Source organism: Bombus pyrosoma, linkage group LG5 (genome assembly GCF_014825855.1).
Source record: "Bombus pyrosoma isolate SC7728 linkage group LG5, ASM1482585v1, whole genome shotgun sequence".
Lineage (NCBI taxonomy): Eukaryota > Metazoa > Arthropoda > Insecta > Hymenoptera > Apidae > Bombus > Bombus pyrosoma.
In genome coordinates, this window is record NC_057774.1 from 3118585 (window position 1) to 3140566 (window position 21982).

At 39.2% G+C, this 21982-nt stretch overlaps 1 protein-coding gene across 8 annotated transcripts in view; it reads right to left on the reverse strand.

The window, feature by feature from the left end:
• The window catches only part of LOC122567626, a 585073-nt gene that overhangs the window by 144539 nt on the left and 418552 nt on the right, over window positions 1–21982 (reverse strand). For all 8 annotated transcript variants that reach the window (XM_043726374.1, XM_043726375.1, XM_043726373.1 and 5 more), the window contains one exon: window positions 15014–15123. In XM_043726374.1, the coding sequence (XP_043582309.1) occupies window positions 15014–15123 (110 nt within the window). The remainder of the gene's footprint in view (window positions 1–15013; window positions 15124–21982) is intronic.

Genomic DNA, 21982 nt, shown 5'->3' on the forward strand with positions numbered 1-21982 from the left:
ACAGAAACCGTGCTACGTGTCAGCGCGTCTTTGTGCTGATGCTCCATCCCTGACAATCGGCTTAATTGGCTATTTACACTTTCAAGGTTACACGATTTTTCGCTCCTACGGACTAAACATATGTTTACGAAAGTATTTGAACATAATTTATCGATATATTATGCGTATTAAACGAAACATATTGAAATTTCATTCATGCTGCGCGTTAATTTTTTGTAATTGCAGATTTGTTCTAAATTTTACCAATTTAATCACTGCAGTCGTGTCTCATCACGGGGCTAATAAAATTACAAAAATTTGGATATTTTGGCACCACATATATGTGAAATCCTATTTAATTAATATCAATTAATGTATAATGTATTATGAATCAGGTATAATATGAATGATATAAAACGTTTTATATATATATATATATCTATACCAAGTCGGAGTAGTAAAATCTTAAATTTCCGTTGAAATTTTTTCGCACGTATTTGCATGAAAAATCAAACTGACTTTTAATAAAATGACTTTTCACGAGCCATTCGACCATCGTTGACAAACAGGGAAAATGTAATTTCAGTAAACCTATATTTGGCCATTAGCATTACGCGGAACACGTTTTCAGAACCGTCTAACATTTGACACATGTTACTGCCAAACGTGCGAATGTGCTTGACGTAGACAGCGCTGCTATATGGCCGCGTACACACATTTCCTAGCATCCATTAATGACTGCGTTCTAAAAATACACCCGGTTTCCTGTGTTTTTTACGCTACAAAACAAATATACACAGTCGCGCTTCTATTTCCCCCGTTTTCCACCGGACAACCTTTGCTTGAAACATTACAAAAATATTTGAACGTAAAACGTATAAAACAGACCTTCGCGACAACAATTTAAACGAAAATACTTGTGTATATTCAAGGCTCATTTCGATAATTTAGAATTTCTACAATATTAATCGATGGATTAATTCGATTATTAAACTACGAATATGTTACTACAAATTTATCTTTTCATGAACGAGTTACGAATGAGTAAACAGAAATTTGTTTCGTCAATTGAACGCTATACGAGGTATTTTACTCTCTTGAATGTTATATTTTTTAAATATTCCACAAACGTATAATCATCCGCGGTGTAATAATCAAAAAATCATTAAAAAATCTTTATAATGGATCTTTATTTAATAATCCAAAACATAATTCTGGCCATAGCTGGAAAGCATAATTTAATCCAAATTATATATTCTGCAAATAGATTTGCTATCTTTTATAAATAATTTTGCAATCTCCGCCACACTTCACCTAAAATTTCGTATTGATTTCTTCGTACAAGTTCCATATCTACTTTAATCTCGACAATTAAAGTTCTGGTATCATTTTCCTATCTATTCGTTTCTCACGAAAAAAAATTGTATCTTATTTTTTTAACGCCTCATTCAACTCTTCGTTTCAACCTTTGAATTACACGAAACTATCTCGATTTAGCTAACGAATTCTATCGAAACGAGAGAAAATTTCGGTCTAACGAGTATCACGAACGGCGATCGACGTCGAATCAAGTGTAACGACTTCCAATCGAGACTGCCGCGCTTTTAATACACGGTAATCGCGGCGCGTATCGCGCGAATGTTCGCAATTCCGCGCGGGCCGTCGCGCGTTTCGAACGGTTCATTACGAACACGTGAAACGGAACGAGGTTGGACACGATTTTCAATTACCACGCGTAGCCGTCGTAAAGCCAGGCCGGACGCGCTTTACGACGGACATTAGAACGTCGATAAAGATACCATTGCGCCGCGTTTCCACGTTCGCGTTTAGCATGCGTCAGGGTGGTCTGACTCTGCCTGTACGTTATTGCGATCTCCTTTTCATTCAAACGAATCACGATCCATTTCAGTAGCTCGAATTTCTTTGGTTACGTCGTCTATGGTTTAATGTACAGTGGGGTCTCTCGTAGCTAAACTAATAGGGTGGCAAAAATATTCGGAAAACAGAACAATCATTTTGTTTTTTATATAAAATTTTATTTGTTCAAATAGCGATCGAGGAAATTATCAATTAATTTTTTATCACCATACATCTTTGACGCGAGAGGATGGCTGTATCTTTGTTATTTTCGTTTGCTATTCATTTATTTTCGTTTATGCTATTAGAGAGAGAAAAAAATATCTGTTATTAGCAAACAGTCTGTTCACATAAGAGAATATTCGGAGAGTAAAACGTTCAGATATTGATAGACACATGGTGTAAATTTCAAATATCGCAGTTCTTCGAATATAACGAAAAGAAAAGAAAAAGAAACACAAGTCGACAAATTTGATTCCGCCATTATTAGCGAATAAATCATAGCGTACATGCCACATGGTAAGTAGTTCGGAAGAGTTCAATACATAAACATATTTTTTTCATTACAATTCATTCATACACAGTAGAATAGACGAAGCATCAATATCAATAAGAATTTTCTACAAATATTTTTAATTCATAAAAAAGTTACAAAATAGAAGTCTGGAGAGAGAGAGAGAGATAAATCATTTATTATCTTATGTATATTTTTAAACAGAAAAGTTCTTCAAAGTCGAATTCATGCTGTGTGAACGAAGATAAGGCGAAGCCCTGTTCTACACAATTCTCAATTAACGTGAGACGTCGGCACAACATTTCACGTGTTAACAGCAGGAAGGCCGAAGACACGGTCGAGGGTGTTAGACATGGTATGCCTGTTAAGTATGTAGAATTGGGTTTATTTCTCGGGCAGGGGAGTGTACTATTACAACAACTATTTCAGGAAGCCAAAGGCCGAAGGCTTGCGCGCATAGGCGCTGTTTCATTTGAAAGACCCACAAGCCGCGCAAGAATACCGGGTATTGACGTCGAATTTACCGTCAAACATTGTGCCAAATTCCCTAACTTGAATTCGTCCAGGAACGAATGGCTTTTCTGATAAAATTTCAATGAAACTCTCCCCCTACTTTTCACCTTTACTTTCTATTCAGCGTTGCGTTCGACAAGGTTTCCTCGAGATATATTGGAAATTGTAGGCTAGTGTTAAACTGCTATTTAGAGATAGTAAAATAAGTCGTATTTTGTTGAATGATATTTCAGTAAGCTAATATTAAGCTTATTGTTATGAGTAAACTACGGATGCTTATGCAATTGTGCAAAATTGAAAGATGGAGAAATCTACAAAATACAAATATATATAGAATATCGAAAGCACAGTGTTCAGGATATTAAATAGCAAGCGAAACAAATTATTTCTGAGGGTCTGTTTTTGTATTTATGTAAAAAAATATGTAATGCGAGCGGTGTATACAATATGAGTTTACATAATCATCCATGGTTTAATTTATGAGTTTATTAAGATTAATATAAATATCGTGGTATTGCATTTATACCAATAATTTTGGGCAAAATAAATTACGACGCGTCTTATTTTTGTTATTTATCGTATCACATTGATGTTGTTAATATCCAGTTTTTCTTCGTTAATAAAAGTTACACGGTTTCTGCATTCAAAAGTGATGTAGTGAAAGAGATACTGAAAAAGCCTCTCTTATAAGGAACAGAAAGCAAATATGTACAAAATAAAAACGTAGAAATGTTTATGAATATAAGTATAAATGAATGTGCAGGAATATTTATGTCAGCTTATCCAGGAGAATATGTGAAACACGAGCTTACAGAGAGATTTGTATTAAGAAAAACTAGCACACATAATTATATCGTAATTATACTATCAAAAGAGCAACTGTGCTATTTGCATTTTGTACAACATTTCATCGCTACGATAACGACGCATAAAACATCGGGTTAAAAGTCAGATTTATTTATTATACTCACAATTATCCTCAACATTTTGATACTTAAGCTACTAAACCTTTTAACTTTTAACAATGGATGGCAAATACATCAAGTTTTATGGAAAAAACTAAATGTATAACTAAATATGTATCCATATGATAACAAACATTTTTCAGATTAGTATTTTGTAAATATTTTTCAAGAGAATTTCACAGCCAAATTTAATGAAAAGACAATTTGATAATACGTGATTGCTCGACAAGATACTGGCTGGCAAAGTTATTGTCATATGGAAAAACGTTTTTCCTGAAGAAGTAAAAGATGTTTTCCTATCGGTCTCCGCAATTCATCGTACATATATTAGCCTGTGTTTCTAGCAGCTTTTATTTCTATTCCAAGCCAAAAGTCTAAACATTCCTCGTACGAATTTACGTCGCATAAAACTTCATCAAACTTCTATTTACTGTATTTCAATAGCAACTAATATATTTTCAAATTGCCGAATAGCCATCCTCCGCGCGAACTTCGAATCGTTACCTCGAATCGTAAAATCCCAGGGAACAAACTCGACTTTCGATTCCGCCCATTTACTCTTCTCGTCCCTCTGGAAATCTACACGCATCAAAAACTCGTAACGCATCGGAAATCCACCGACACACCGGGTTCGGAATTCGCATCGTTAAGTCGAAATTAATTTCCAATGCAGCTGCGGCCAGCACGTGGCGACGGATCCACGATTCTCGGCTCCATTATCGGAAAACTTCTTTCCACTTTTCGTTTCGCCGTTATTTTCATCGGTTCGATCGAGCCTCTGGCTTCGACGACGACGACGACGACGACGACGAACGCGAATAAGTCGCGCACTCGACTCGTCCGTAGAAATTTCCCTCGCCTTCCAATCGAACCACCAACTTTCTTCTCTCTTCCTTCGATCCGTGCCCGGAAACTTCCGTTTTCCTAATGGAACGAGAAGAAAGGCTAAACTGTCGACTCAGCGATCGCTGATACTTGAGCCGTGAAATTTACTGGTTTTCTGTGGACGATCGTGCACGAAGACGGCTGCTAGAATTTCGATACTTCCAGGAAATATGTATCCTATGTGGCTTATGAATTCTTCCTCTTTTTCTCTTGTCTCTTCTTTTTCTATCGTCATTCATCATCCAAAGTGATCTTTCGAAAGAAAGATACGAGGCATCCATCATCTTTACTGGGCTTTGGCGCTTTGATCGAATATCAGGTGATTTCTATTAACCATTTGAATCTTACTCGGTTTCTTTTGTTTTCAACCTGTTGTTCCCTTTGGGTCAATGATTTTAGTATTCGATATATTTATATCTTATTACCTTTTCTTTATATTACACTGTTCATCCACAAAGTATTTCAGAGTCTACTAAAAATGATCTCTCAAGTTAATATTGAGAAATTTTTTACATTCCATGCGGAACACTGTGTGTAATATCTTCATATAACCACATATTACGTAGGACACGTGAAAGATCCATAAATGAAAACTCGCACGCTATCTTTTAATGAAATTCATGAAGAATCATAGTTCAAGGCTGGTTATTAAGGTCACTAATTTAAATAAACCGCCGTTACGCGCATAAAATGCAACCTCTTATCAAAAAGAGAAGTTTATTATTCGAGATAAAACAAAACTGTGTTTCCTCGCGGAAGATGTACAATACCCTCCCTAACCCTCTCCCTCGCATTCTTTCTCTATCTTTTGCACTTAATGCAACTACGTCAGTAGAATCCAGGTTAATCGAAAGACAAGTTAACCGTACAATTCGTTGTATCGGGCTTTTAATCTTAATTAAACTACTGCTTGTCAGATCTTTTCTATCGTAATTAAAAAAAGCTAAATTCTGTCAGATATCGTATTCTTCTTCTTTTCTTAGCAGGACCTCTTTTACTTGATCTGCATACGTACAGGAAATTACTATAACATTCGTGACCTACTTATTGCGAGGGAATTCTCTTGCAAATATTTCTTTCTATTTTCCAATTGGTAAACTTGGAACTTTTGCTTGTACCAAAGCGACGAGAGAAATCAGTTCCTGTTACAATTGTTTAAATTGGTATAGTTGATATAGTTGAGAAAAAATTGGATAGTATTGTATACAACCACGAAATATTTTTTGTAATTTATTGTATATATCCTTACATTAACTTCAAAGCAGATAATAATTCTTAAATAGTTCCCTAACCATTTCTGAAGATAACTTCATCTTCTGTAAGTGATTTGATAATTATAAATAATATATCTAGAACCCAACAATAAGGACACATAACCAAAAACAATTTCCCAAAAAACATTTTAAAACATCCTACTAACTACACATACCGTCAAGCTCTCACTAGCGATTTTCAAACTGAAGTACGCGTAAGTTGCACGGAATCTTCAGTGAAGACATATCGACGAATCCTACAGAAAGGGAGGAGACCGAGAAAATCATACTGACGGTTCCTAAGCAGAAAATCTAATTTACGTAGCCGAACTCGTAAGGTGCTGCGGATCCACGGACTTGAATACATGGGAGTTTCAATTTACGAAGCAAAAGGATCGCTAGGCCCGAAGAAAGGACCATCTAGAGAGGCTGACGAAGAGACGGATACGAGATGAAAAAGAACGGAGACGTTTGAACGGGCCTCGACACCGGCTGGTCGTTCCACCCCTTAACCATCATCTTCGTGCCAAAACCCGTATCTTCCAGTCCCGCTAACGGTCCTTCCTCAAGAGTTAAACAAACATCATTACTCCTGGCCTTTCTCGATCCCTCTGCCGCCACCAGCAGACACGCCACTCGGCTTTCTGCCACCCCCGCTCTCTCCGGCAACGTATCAACGTGCACGTCTGCAGCAGCAGGCTCCTCGTGTCCGCGCTGCCAAACCCGCCAATGTACACCGAGCAACGCCGTTCCTGAATACGTAATCCGCCGCTGGTAACATTGATACTTCGTTAGGGATGAAGCTTCATGGCTGCTACTGGGAAAGGAAGCTGGAAGGAGAGAGTCGATGGATGAAGTTAGACGATGGCAGGAGAAACGGCGATTCGTGGTCTGAGAGGCATATCGTCGGTTGGTCGATTCGGTGAACGTTTGTTCTCGCCATTCATACTGTTACGTCACGCTGCTAAATGAGGAGACGACCCACTTCGAGGATTTTTTGGGATTTATTATAGGCGTCGAAGATATTAGTTAAGAAGGATTCATTGGTGACGATTTTGTTTAGGATTTTCGATGTTTTGTTGCTAACGACGATTAAGATGATCGTTAACGCGCGTAAAAAATACGTGGCTATAAACAGTATCTGAATATCAGTGTATTTGTTATGGTATTTATATAGCAATTAATCAGACTCAAGTGCATTAAATATCGTATCATTCGCTGGTAGTTTCATGTCCTTCCATCAGCGTTTTAAACAAACCAATACAAACGAAAATAAACAAACCAATACAGGATTCTCAGACAATCCTCCAGTCTATCTACCCTAACCAATCTCGTCTGTCCACATGCTCGGCCCTCTACTCCATAGAACTTCCTAAAACCAACCACAAAAAAGGGAACAAACCTGAAAAAAAAAACAACAGTGCAACTTGAAACATCGACACACTCCTGCATTGGAGTTTACCTCGTTAATCCTCCCCTGGTTCGAAGGCAGCTGGTTGATTCGAGCTTAAAACGCGTCCACGGTACTATCCGGTTAACGTTTGTTCTGGCTAACCACATTCGTCTCGGCTGCCTCAAAGCAGGGCGGTCTGCGAGGACGCTAGATGGAGGGTGAAGGGTTGGGCAATGCAATTTGTTGCAGGCGGAGTCCTTTAAAGAAGTGCATCTTATTACCAGCAGCCAGCAGGCAGACGAGAAACTCGCGCCCCGTAAATAATGAGCGAGCCAACGTCGACGAGGCGAACTCGTCGTTGGCTGCTGTGCCGTTGCTGGGACACAAAAGTGAACCACGCCACGACTTCGTAGTCCTGGGATATTATTCGCAAGTAGGAGCTTTGGGGCACGAACGGAATACGTCGCGAGGAAAAGGAGACGACGAGCGTCGCGACGCTACTTGAAGCCCCTTCATTGTAAGCGAACGACAATCGCGCCGAGTCACTCGCTCGAGCTCCAGCCCCGTTTTGAGTTCGTTTTCAATGGGGAATTATGGAATTACCGGTGCGGGAATGCGAGCCCCTGTCGCTTCGAGGGATTTCTTGTCTTGACGAAGGGTTTATGGTATTCGTACGGAAGATAGAGGTTGGTGATTTTGTTTTAGTTGAGAGTTTTGGCAGAATGAGGAGGAGTATTTGTTGCGAGTGTATCTGCTAACGATGATGTAGGGATAGAATGTAGGATAGAGGAGCGGAGTAGAATCGCGTATTTGCTGCGATGGTAGAAAGACAGAATCGCTTAATTTCCGAGATATTTTTAGCGAATTCGAAATAAAGGACGGCAAACTAAAGTACAGCTTCGTAATCGAACTTTTTACTCGCATGCCTTCACTAATCCCAAGTTTGGCACGTTTCATTCGTCAATGGCAGATGTCGAGCGAGTGTATTTTTCCCGAGAAATATTACAAGTCACACCGATGCGAGAAATTTTGGTCATTCGGTATCGTGAAACGTCGAAATTATTTGAAGTTAACGTTCGTATCAAAATACTTACATTTCCCACTATAATTTATTTCACTTTATCTCAAAATTCCTATCCTCAATTCCTTCGAATTAGATTTCCTCCGCTCAAAGAACCTCTTTACCACCCAGAAGTATTCCCATTGAATAAAACCTTTCCAAGTATCGTTCAACCCCCTTCCCCTGCTACCTCTCGAACTCTCTGAACCATAAACACAGCTGCGCCAACTACGAAAATACCGCGTAGTCGGACGCACATAATCATCTCCATAAATCCCGATGAACCACTTCATCGATCAGCCGAAGTGTTTCTCCACCCATCTTGCCGGGGTTGCAGGCGGGTCTTCGCAAGTGTTCTCGGTGGAAGCCACGTAACGTCGAGCGGGCCGTACAACCGGGTAACCTCCTAGTCAATTAATTAACTTAACGACCTGCACGGTCCGCGCAACGGCACGCTTTAACGTCCCATAACTCGGGAAACGGATCGGCCATGCTCTCTGAAAGAGGTGCGCGCTTATCGGGTCCGATCGTTGGCGAGCACGTTGTATGCCAACTTCGAAGAGTTTCGATTCCGTGTGCTCGAATCGCGAGAGGATAATCGGAAGACGAGGTCAACGACTCTCGAAACCCTTCTACGAAGTTATCGGATTCAGGACTCACTGTGTAAGCGTGTTGTGTGTATCGATGCGAGAGTCTGTGAGAGTGGTGAATCCACGAGAGAAAAGAGGGAAATGCTCGACGAAAACGAGACACAGAGGAAAACGAAGAGAGGTCGAACTTGGTACAGGAGAAGGAATGCCATCAGATTTCGCTCGGTTCAATCGGTTTACCCCCATTGTGCTCGGTGTTCCTCGCTTTCAGATTACCGTGAATCGACCACCGACGCGCGTACACACACGTGTACGTATGACCGACAGGTTTGGTATCCTGCTGCTCCTTGAAAGGATCGATGCAATCGCTCGAATTATCTTGGACGTTCCTCCTGCTTGTGATCTTCGCGCATTCCGTTCAAGGATCCGTTACATTGTTCTGCGACAATGGACACGCGGCTACGTCAGTATGAGAATTTATACGCTTCCCTATGTCCCAGGCACTGGCAATTGCATGGCCAGCCGCGTATGCGTGCATTTGCATTGTTTCACAATTTAACTTGGCAAGTTAATTTTTCATCATTCTTTTCTGAAAATTAAATTACTGTCTAACGCGAGGCCAAAAAAGTTTTTGCTAAGTAGGAAGAGTAGCTTATATTATAAATGTACAATGGAGACAATATAAAGGTGTCAAGGCTAACATTTGTCAAGGTCTACGCTTGACGTATAATTGTCAGCCGCTTTTTGAAGGATACAACCTACTTCTTTTATCTATTTCTTAATGCTATATTTAATAACAGTAATGCTTCTCATGCAAAATCAAAATCGCTTGACATGAAAGGTATATTTCGTTACGAAGATAAATTCTCTCAGCAACTTAGATCGGAAGAGTTCACGAAATCCATGTATTTCGGTTTGTTATCTTCTGCAAATATGAAATTCCTATCGATTAATTCTTTTCTCAATAATCTGAATCAATTATCGTGAAAAGAAAACAGCAGGTGTGCCAATACTTAAATTTTTCTCAAAGTAAAAGTAATTTTTTTCAAGCTCAACAAGATGGATAAATTTTACCAAAAATTACGAAAAGGCTTATTAAAAGTATCTGCGTATTTGAAAAATACAACTTTCAAGACTGAGAAACCGATAAAATCAAGGAGATCAAAGACAAAGACGTTCGAGTGGCTGTCTGAAAATGAGCCGTCAATTAAAAGTATGAAACGCTGAACGACGAGTTGCCGATAATTCACGGATCGATTCGCCAAGGTTTTCACGATCCCCGCGCAACCTGTAACTATTAATTTCCTGTAAAATTACGGCACGGCCGTCGTTTGGAAGCGAGAGAAGCACGAGCTAGGAGCCACTTCTGCTCCAGGTTCGCCTTCTCCTTCTCCTTTGTGGATCCTTCGTGCCAATATCCGAGCCATAATCGAGCGGTGGAGGATCAGCTTAATTCGTCGCTAACTCGATACATCGACGGGGCTTGTCAACAAGTCGGCCAAGTCATCATTTAATTATGTAACAAGGCGACCCGTAATTCACGGCCCTTCGGTTCTCAGCTATCCAAGTTGCTAATACAAAACGAAGATGCCACTTTGAGGCCAGAGGATGAGGCTAGCTATAGAGATTCGAATTATCTTCAGCTTCGGTCGGAAAGTTGCATTTTCAATTTTTGTAATTTTTATTCCAGTTAGTCGCTCAATACTAAGTTAGCACAGTATTTAATGTATAACACAATATGTTGTACATAAATGATCGTAATTAAAGTCATAGGAACTTTGTAATTTTAATGATTTCAGCAAAGTTTCTTTCAATTGCGGGATTTAACAGAATTTCCTTTTTTATTATCCTTCTTAAGAGTATATTCATTTCATACTTTAAAAACAATTACCGAAGAACAATGTGCTGTTATTTTCAACAAAGCATTAAAAAGGCCGCTCGTCCTTCTCTCAACTCAAAAACTTCCGTATAATTATTCTTCTCACTGAAAACAATCATTTCTGCCGATTTAATAACGAATCAGAATAATCCAGCCGATCTTTCACGTATTCAACAACATTCAACGTTTCTCCGTTCTTATTTTTCTCTTAAAATTACAATGTCTCGTTCTCTCGAACAGCTTGCTAAAAAGTGTCAACGTTCGGTCTCTGTATTCGCTAAAAGCAGAGTAGAAAGAGGAGGAACGAAGCAAAAGAAGAGAATAACGGCAACGTGACGTAACTTAAACGGGGTGCGCGAAGACAAAGAAAAGAAAAAACAGTCGCGCTTCCTTAAATGGTCCTTGACGTAACTACGCTGCTCGGTTACGCGAACGAAGAGATATTGCGTTCGTGTGTTATACTCGACGAGGCGGCGTGTTCCCCCTGGCTGCTCGAGGATCGCATCGCCTGAATATTCAACAGCCTTTCCGAGTTACACACTATCCACCGTTGTTTGTGTAATCTAGTCTGCCTGTGTATGTGTGTACACGTGTGCGACGACCAGTTTGGCCGCTGCAAGCTCGCCTGCATAAACAGTCCGGCATCGATAGAAGCGTGGCTTTCGCGTCTCGGTCGTTTCATACCAATCTGGGTCACGCGTGCACGCAAAAACGCACACGTGCCACGAGTATCTAGCAACTATACCTATACGCGACTATGATCGAACGGACTAGCTTGGAAGCAGACGAAATTTCAGGGAATTTTGGAGAATTTCGATGAGATTCATGGGTGAGACGAGATAATTCGAAAACGTTATTACAGGGAAACTTTAAGACAATCGGGTTGTAAATAAATTTTTATCCCCTCAACGTACAAAGTTTTCTTTTGGTTTGTCAATGGAAAATAATTAACTCCTGTCGAAGCAAGATTTCACTCTTGAATTACTGGTAGAAAAAGTTTTTATTTATATCAAGGACTGTTTCGAAAGTTTTACTTAAAAAATGATTACAGAACGATCTTATACAAATGTTATGGAACTCGATGTGAGATTTAATTTTGTCGTAGACTCGTCTGTTTTATTCGTTGGAAGTATTCAGGATGTGTTTAAAATTTTGGCAAGCGATTAGCAATTTCAAGAGTCTCGTTTAGAATATTCAAATATCGATCTGAATATCGTTATGACTTTCAACTACTTCAACATTTATCTTTGTGAGATTCAATGTATTGCAATAACATGCAATGTTGTAGAAATTTATATAACGTTCTGGAAATGACTATACATGTAGAGTGAATTAAACAGAGATTGAAAGGGCACAATTTTCAAATGTTCTTGTGAGAAACCGCGGGATGCGTATTTTGCTCGATAAACAGACTTCCTCTAAGAAACGACGTTTAATTAATACAAATTCGAATTCTCGCTTTGACATGGCCCTTGCAAATATCTTCAAAGAGATGAAATTAAATACACCGACTGAACTGGATGTGTTCGAAAATCAGTTTACAGCGCGTGTGTTTAATTATTAATGTTCAGGAGATTCACCGCGATGTAAATTAACAGAGAATGTTACGGACGTAGTCGTTTCTACATTTATTCTAGAGCCGTCTGTACCTGAGCGAAACGTTTGAGCATTTAACCGGTTATATGCAAACAGACTTAACTGAATTATTATATTCCCAATTACTCTTGGTTTAAGTTAGATGGTACAAAATTGTCGAGATACCAATGCTTAATTTCTATCAAACATAGTTTACATTCTTTGAGACAAATCTCGTAAAGTAGAAATTTACAAATTTGATAATATAACAAAGAGAAGATATTAATTAAAATTTATTTTTCTTATGTTTATAGTTATTAAATTGATACATTTAAAATTATAATCAAATGAGTATAACTATTACAATCACGTGGTAAGTTTATGCAAATTTCACTATTAAATAGTGAATAGTGTAAATAAATATGTAAATTTGTAAATAAATAGATAAATATAGCAAAGATAACATTAGTTTGAAATATCGGAATGTACAAATCAATAGTAGGAAAGAGTCATTTTTACTTTTCATATTGATTGGAGCTAACAGTAATAGATAGAACTGAATTGCAGATTGAGAGGTTTCGCTCCAATATTTCTCTTGACTTTGTTCACAAATTGGGAATAGAAATTAAATCGAACACGGCTAACGAAGCGGATAGTACCGAAATGGCCTTGAACTTTTGGCCTAATTCGGTTGTTACACAGATACGATTCCACTAAGCTGCGTTAGATCCGCAAAATACAAGAACATAAACCAGCAATTAGTCAACGATGGAATAATAATTATTCACAGTTTATCGTTCTATCATAATCGACTAAGTTACACCAATCCATTATACTAAATCATATGTATAAAAAGGTGTTCCCTTTTTGTAAAAAGAATACAATGAATTTAAAATCTCAAACGAACGATGAAAAGTTAAGAATCAAACATCAAAAAATCGAAGTTCAAAGTGTAAAATTGCTAGTTTAAAATTCAGAATGGATCCAAAATGTTGTATTTAAAACTAGAAATTCAAGATTAAAATGTCCGGACAATATCATATAGTTTGAAACGCCCTCTTTTTTTAACTTTCCAGAGTTAATTAAAGTTAATTGTAATCAACTATATTCTCTACTCGGTTCAAGTTTACGATCGCGAATCGTGTTAAAATCCAAACGTTTGAGTTTCGATAGCTGCGATTGCTACACTTCGGAAAAAAGCTAACAAATGTTACATGTACAGAACACACGAGACATAAGCAAAAAGGAAAGAATTTTCTCCGAGAAATATAGGTACGCGGAATCTAAACCCGCAGAAAAAGAAACGAGACGAAAAAAAGATTGTAACATCATAGAACGTAGGAGCACGCGGATCGTAAACGAAAAAACGAAAAGCAGAATGCCTAGGGAAACAAGAGCGATAAAAAGTAAAGTACATGTGGAGCAATAGCCGAGTAAAAACATGAAACGAGAGAATAAAAGGAAACCGGTTCAGTAAGCTGGCGTAGATTTTGTGGACTTGCGGTTTCGCGAGTACACTTCGTTGGCTATCGATCGACATTCTAATTCGATCGTCTGCATGTTGCTAATGAACTGTTCTTTCGTTTTCCGCGATTTCATTGAAAATTCTCTTTGCAGTCAGGGTCCCGACGAGTTAATAAAATTGTCAAACGAACGTCACCGGGGACGCTGATCGGACCGAGCGGCGATTCACCTCTGACGTTAAAGCATGTTTCGAGTTCTCACTTCTCTTATCTCGACGTTCCGCGTGAATCCAACTGTGGAACGACTTCTTTTATATTTGAAACGTTGAAAGAATACTGTAATCACGAGCTTAGCTTTGAAAGACTGAGAATTCGATTTTTAATTGAAAGAAAATTGTTCGTGATAATGTGTTAGTAAGTCAACTGATCTATTACACAGAATTTTAATTGCAAGTATTCGACTGACATGTTTATTCTGCTTTTACTTTGTGACTTTTGTTTGTGGCTAATCTTCGGATTCCATAAGCAATGAAATAGCTTACCTTTAGAGTATTTTTTGAAGTAAAATTATAAAGTCTGGATAATATATTTTTTTAACTAAACTGTCATTAAAGAAAAGCTAATGTTAGTCGATGATTCTCTGAGTTTCTTCACATACGAAATATGGAAGCATTAACAGATAATTCTTTTGTTGAATTATGCAAGAAGTCATAGCATATACGCTCGCAATATTAATTTTTAGTTATTTTTAACTACATTTAAAATGTGATGAAGTATTCAGAAAGCAGACTGACCAATCCCATAAATTGAAGAGGAAGTAAGCCACGTTCTTATAGACATTATTGTTTGAAATTTACTTTAGGTTTTACTAGTATTACGCTAGTTTTGTTACGATAAATGAACCGAAGGAAGTAAGCCAAGTGAAAATTCTTGATAATTGAACATCGACCTTGTACTTGTCTAATGAAATTGAGAAATTTATTGAAAGGGGAATTGCAGCAGTTCGGCTTTCGAAAGACTCATATATCGAACTAAAACAACTAAATGAAAAAAATATGCAATGTTTAAAAAACAACAACTCTTCTACCTGGCATTGCTGTGGTCCCTGTCGGTTGGGCGACGAAGCCTTCGGTCTTGCTTTCTTCACTCCCAACTTTCCAGGTTCACCAGCTCCAGGTCTCGATTCCTCGCTGCTCCCTGAAACCAAAGAACAGATCTATGAGCTGCTAACTTCCTTTCATCTCATATACATATATCTCGATGAATCGAAGTATACCCCCCGGTGAAAATCGCACGATGACCACGCGTATAAGAAATCTTTCTTCCCGTTCTTGTTGATCGACGACGAAACCATTACTTACACATCGAGCCGATGTTTCGAGATTCCCGATCGAAAATTTCTTGCGACACCTCGCGAGAGATTTCGCTCTTACACGCGCGTCAATTTCTTCGTACGATCGAGAACGTTCGATAGATCCGAGCGGGTGTTTCTTCGAAGCTTCGACTTATCGAAGATTGATTGCCTGTCGCGTCTCTTTTTGCGATCAGTAGACAAGATATACTTAATGGCCGATTGGCCCGTCACCACCGATCGATTCCACCGCGAAGAAACGATCTAGAGTATCGATTGGCTACGAGTAAAAAATGTCTGACTTGTTTCAGATATAGAGATTCTTTTTTGGCTCTTCCTTTTATACACTTCTATCGTAGAGTATTTTTTTCTCAATTGATATTGAATTAGAGACGTATTAATAAAATATTTTATTGAATGTAGTGAATCAGATAACCTGATGCTTTCACGTTTACAGGTTCATACTTCTGTCAAAGATATCATAGCAAAAGTACTAACGAACAGTTCAATGAAAATCAAATTCTATTCACTAGATTGTAGATGTTTATTCGATAAACTTGAAGACGCAAAGATGTATAGGATATACATAATATACGGTGTACAAAACTACATGAACTATTCAAAACGAAGTAGTCATTGCAGTATTTAGTAGGTAAAGCAAATTTCTTGCTTCTATCTCTTCAATTATGTATACAAAAACAGGAATTTGCAAGAACGCCCGACCGCTAACTATTAACAAAGCCAACAAAAGCACACTGTTTGCTATCAATGTAGTCCACCAATTCTCCATTAAGAATCGTTAAAATAGAAAAGGAGAAAACATCCCTCTTTACAAGAGATAACAAGAAACAGTGTTTACACAGTCGCGAGAAGGGTATTTGCATGAAACGGTAACGAACCGCGAGGCTCGGGAACTAAACAGTAGGTTGCCTCGTATCCGTTTACGGGACCATTGTGTCTTTTGAGGATAATAACACAGTTCGGCCTTGAAAGAGAGGTGGACCGGTGGATGGTCTGCCACGATGGAGTTTGCTCGAAGAAAGGGAGCACACGGCGCAAAGTCCCTTGAGTCCGCGACGACATTTTCAATTATGGCGGACACATCACAAAGAACAAAATGGAGAGGCCTTCTCTGACCGGAGATTGTACTTGGCAAGCCTCATTTCCGGCCGAGGAACAGCCCTACTCCTCCGATTTACTTTCAAGGAGAAACATGCTCTCTCTTCTCTCTTCTATCACTCCCCATTGCTCTTCGTTGAATCGTCGTTGCTGGTTCAGCCACACCTGCGTTCATCTTCCTTCGTATCTGGCCAGTTTCCTCTTTCATCCTTGTTTCATGGCGAATTTAATTAATGATTGTTCCAAGAACGACCGTTGCGCCGGAATTCTACAAGTACGGATCGTTCTACTTTATCTTTAGCTACAAAAAGAGCAAAGAAAGAAAGAGAGAGAAGTGGAAGTCTTGTGTAGGATCTAATTATCATTGTATCAAGTAGTCGAGAGAACACATCTCCCGCTATAAATGTGGATGCTGTTTCTCTTTTCAAGCTTGAGATTAAAACGACGAAGCTTACGATAGCAATTGATGAATATTAACTGATAACGATGATTGTCTTGCTATTATATTTACGCAAACGACAATCAACCGTAACGACGAACAAAGTTTCCATTTAATTAATCGTGTCGAACATTCCGACGTTACAATACATAAAGTACAGTTTATGCAGGACGTTTATGCAATATCATACTCATATCGTCATACAACAATTCTCCTTTGCGAACAGCGTCTTCGAAGAAGAATATCTCTTCAACAACACCTCTGCCTGTAACATCATAGCTTGCAAACTACCCTTCGATACAACGAGCCAACACAACCCTAGTACCACCCATCATCTGTATCCAAAAACGAATCCAATTTCACGATGTTGAACAATCAACGCATCAACTCTCGAGCGACCCTCCCATGTACCGTAACGCAAACAACCCGAGCGGATGCTCGTGCCGGCCATCTTCAGAAGGGACGATGGGTTCTTCGCGAAACTTCCCCGTCTTAAAATAAAAGATTCCTCGTCGAAACCGCCCTAAGTACACGCGGCTCCGCTTTCTTCCCACCCCGTGAAACTTTTTTCGTCGCTGTCTCGGAAGTCAACGGGGCGCAGCGACGAGGTAAACAAGTCGCTTTTCATCACCTTCGATGGAGCCGTATTTACCGGAAGAAGCTCTTCTTTCTCGCGCGCGCGAGCTATCTCGTCTCAGCGACGCAAACATCGGACGGAAGATAAATGTGTATACAGCGAACTTTAATAATTTTGTCTTCGAGCGTGCCCCCACCCATGACAACGACGATGACGACGACGTCGGGCGACGTAAGCGACGCCTCGTGACGTCGAATCCGCCGTTTAATAGATTCCTCTTTCGGCGGCACAGCCACGGTTTCATCCAGCCGCAATTTAATAAATCAACGGCTCTGTCTTTGATGCGGCGCATACCAAGCGAATTTGATAAACGAGCCGCGCCTCGCGTTCTCCGCGAGTAATTCGCTCGACCGAAGCTGAATTCGGCGCCGACGCCGCGGAATTTTCATTCCTCTCGTCCGTAGCCTTTTCAACGACCTTCCACCTCCAATTATAGTTTATTTGAGCCAGCCACCGACTAATTTTCGATCGTTTATACAGGCACGAATTCGCGGCCCGGTCTGATCGATGGTTTAGAAAGCGACTGCGATGAGATGTGCTGAATTACGCAGAAAGAGTAGTTGTTTCGAGTGGAGATTACGGAGTTTTATGAGATGATAATTTATTCTTAGTCCTTGAATTATAATTTTGAATCATACTTGCATTATGAATTATGAATAAAATGTATAAAACGTAGGTAGCCGATAGTGACTCTTAGCGATTTGCGAGAAGGTATTCGCCGACGGCCTAGACAGCTTCACTGGGAAGGTACCAGCCTGGTAAGAAGAAAATCCGGGTTCGAATCCCGAATCTCGAATCGAGCAAACCGAGAATATTTATTCTCCCTGCAGAATGATAAATTGTATTTCCTTATATTGGAATTCAACGTTGAATCTGATTTGATTCGATGTAATTATGAGATCCTGCATTATCAAAGTAGACTGTTACACTGTTAGATCGCGTATAACGAGTATCTATCTGGTAACAAGTAAATTTTTAATAATTGCAAAACCCACAAATTCCGATATCAGTCACTTTAAATGAATGGTAGTTTTAGCATTAAAAAGTGCTAACTTCAAACTCAACATCGCCAAAATCTGACATCAGGAATCCAAAAAAACCTCGTTCTCAGATACGCTTGCAACTACCATCGTTCAACTTCTTCCCATGTCCCATCAATGATCATCCAAACCAAATTAACCAAACCATCATCTCGATCGATTTCCAAATCGGTCCAACATCTATCATCCTCGAAGAATACCGACTTGATTCGTTCGACGGTACTTAATTCGCGAGCACGCGGAGCAATTTCGCGCGGAGCCGCAGGCAGACCCGTGGAGGATCGAGCAAATATAACGCCTCCGCGATCGTCGGTTTAACGTGTGTACGCGTAAGCCGCGCGCAGAAGGTGTCAGCCGCAAGCGGAGATCCGCGGGCGGTGGGCGGGATGCGTTTGTAATTCCATTTACCACGTAAGTGGGTGATGCAACGCGCAGACGGCATGCTTAATAAAGTGTACTTAACCGAGTACGCCGAGCTGGTACACGACCCCGTCACGATTGCATTTGCCTCTCGCACATCCGAGGGCGACGGAGTTTCGCCCTTCCCTTCCTTGCGGCTGTAGCTTGTCTCAGAAAGCGAAGCGTTACGATGACGACGTCGACCACCAGAACGAGTGCGCATAATTGCATCGCCGATCGTGGCAAACACGCACGTGTTATCTTCTCTGCAACCATCTTCCGATATCTTCTCTGTACTGTGACATTCTAAATGTTCCTCCGGGGATGGTTTTGCGTTAACGCTAAGGTATTTTGATATCGCGCTACGTTCCAGGTCTCGTTCACCATTGATCGTACGATAGTCTTTTGCAAAAAAAAAATTTGTAGCCTGTAAAATTGAGAACTTCAATGGCGAGATAGATACTCAGAATAATAATAAATAATCGATATAAGCTGCTTTCTAATTTTTGTCTACGTAAATTTTCTAAATTTTACTCCAATTGGGAAGCTTAATTCTAACTGATCTATCCTCCTTATGTAGATCTTATGACCAATATCGAAATTCATTTCCTACAAATCTAATGTTATGTACACAATCATACAATATATTATATTTTATATTTTATAGTTTTTAAAGTTCCTCGCTTCCATTACTTCTCATCGTAAAGCATCGGCCATTTCAAATAACTGAATATCAATATTTCTAAAAAACGAAAGAAGAAAGAATCAATGTACCACTGACTCGAAAAGTACTACGTAGTTGGAAATGCATTTATCACGGTAACCACATGGTACAGCGGAGTCGTAATTTGGAACACCTATCTTTTAATTGCCGTTCTTCGTTCTACTGCACCGTTAAAAGTTTAACGAGAGCGTTGCGATGCATTTTAATGGGTGGTCCAGCGCTCGTCACCCGGGGAGTGGTTAATTGGTAACAATATGCGAGCAGAGTAATACATTCGCGATTGGCCAACGTTGTTTGGTCGGTCGGTCGGTCGCATTTCATTCGCGTCCCTTTGGGTTTGCCTGTGTCTCAGAAAGCGAAGCGTCACTCCTCGGCTCCCGTGCATAATTGCATCGCTAATTTTACTAGACAAATACACAGTCTCGTAGCCGCGCGTATACTTAACAGGCCACAGAGGACGCGGCAATTGTACAACAGCTCAAAAACCGTTTAATATTCATACGGCCGGGTAACTCGCTCCTGTTGCGATTAACTTGCCAGGATATCTCGTAGAATACGTTCTGGGAATATTCGGAAATAAACGATGTTCCTTGTCTGTTTTAGTCCATCTTATGCGGCATATGTATATTTAGATTGTTTCGTAATATAGTTTTGTGTTCCTTGATACGTTAATGCGCTCATTTTTGTTCTTTCTACGAATTTACAAAATTAACTGTGGTTTAATTAGATGTCTCGGTGTAATTTTCGTACAATTATTTAGTAATTTCAATACGATCAAGGAGTTGAGGCTATGAGTTTGCTATGTATGTTCAATAATTGAAGTATATATATCTGCGTTATATTATTTTTGGATCAATGCTTTATTGATCTTTGCATAATTCTTGATCGTATTATTAAACTGCTATTTGAAAAGTGCGAAATCCTTCTTCTGATTCTTAAGACGATCGCTTAACACGATGACTAAGATAATTATAAAGAGGATTATCAAACATCTTCCTTTCATTTATTCTAATAAGTAACACATAGTCAAATGATCCTACGTATTTTTTCGCTTAAATGTTTGGTGGTTCGTTTGACAGCGACATGTCGTTACGTCGTTTAGAGAAGAAAGGCGAGACTTTAATTAAAGGAAATGGAGCAATAGGGCTAACAGATGCCGCGAATCTTGTATTTTCTCCACAGTGCCGTTGCTGGTCTTAATTATTCGGCCCTTCGGGCGCTTTACAGATCATGCAAAACATTGTAGCCGTGTATGTCCGGTGTGCAACGACAATTTTTCACGCGTTCTGCCGCATTAAGCCGTGACCTGCAAAAATGTCGGAACGCTGAAAATGCAGCAACCCTATCCCATCATAATCCCTTGTGTCGCGGTTGGAATAAATAATGCATGAGAAATAATTGTCGGTAGCGCGCTTTTCGCGGCAGCCTCATTTGTCGCTAAAGTTTGTTCATGAATTCCCAGAGACAAAGGGAGGGTCCAAATTGTCAATACTGACAAATCTAATTTTCCTTTTCTTTGTCAGAATTTGAAAAATCATAACTGTTTTAAAAAAATATTTCAAACGTTAAGAAATGTTTCCTGTCTTTCTTTGCTACATATTATTATATCTTTAACGAAACAAAAGAGAATTTTTAATTTCTGGATGTAGAGTTTGATAATTTTTGTTACTTCTGTACAAAGTATAAATGAGGTATATACGAATACTACTTTTGAACTATTAGCTTGAAGTTAAATACTACGGCTAGAACATAAATTTGTGATCTTTTATGTTCTAACGACAGGATTACCTAGAACACAGTATCTGATAGTTAATTTAAAAAATTATGAACCATAAATCATGAAACTTGCATCAATTGTAAACTTCAGGTTACGATTGAACATATTATGAAACATTTACTCATCTGGTTCTTGTAAAATCTCACGAATATATATCCATCAAACAAAATTTCAGTGAGAAAGGAGGATAATATTTGTCCATTGAGAGATTAGAAGGGGTGTACGGTCTAACTTACATACTGCAATAGCCCATTTCGGAATTACTTATCGTTTCTCAAAAAGTGGTCAACCGGGAATGGCACGCTGATAAGTACAGAACGGAGATGAAGATATTTGTAGAGAATAGGTAATTTTAGCCAGTAATTACCAGCCGCTGATAATTCCTTGATTGGTAACGGGAATTAGAGGTAGAATCTAATTATCTAGCATTATCGTTAAATCTGATCACTGACGGACCTGTGGTCCCCTGTAGTGGCCTCGCCTTGCTATGTTAAATCCCTGAAGCCAAAATCGATTTCACCAGCGTCGTGCTCCATACCCAACTACAACTTCAACATGGTTATTCAAAAG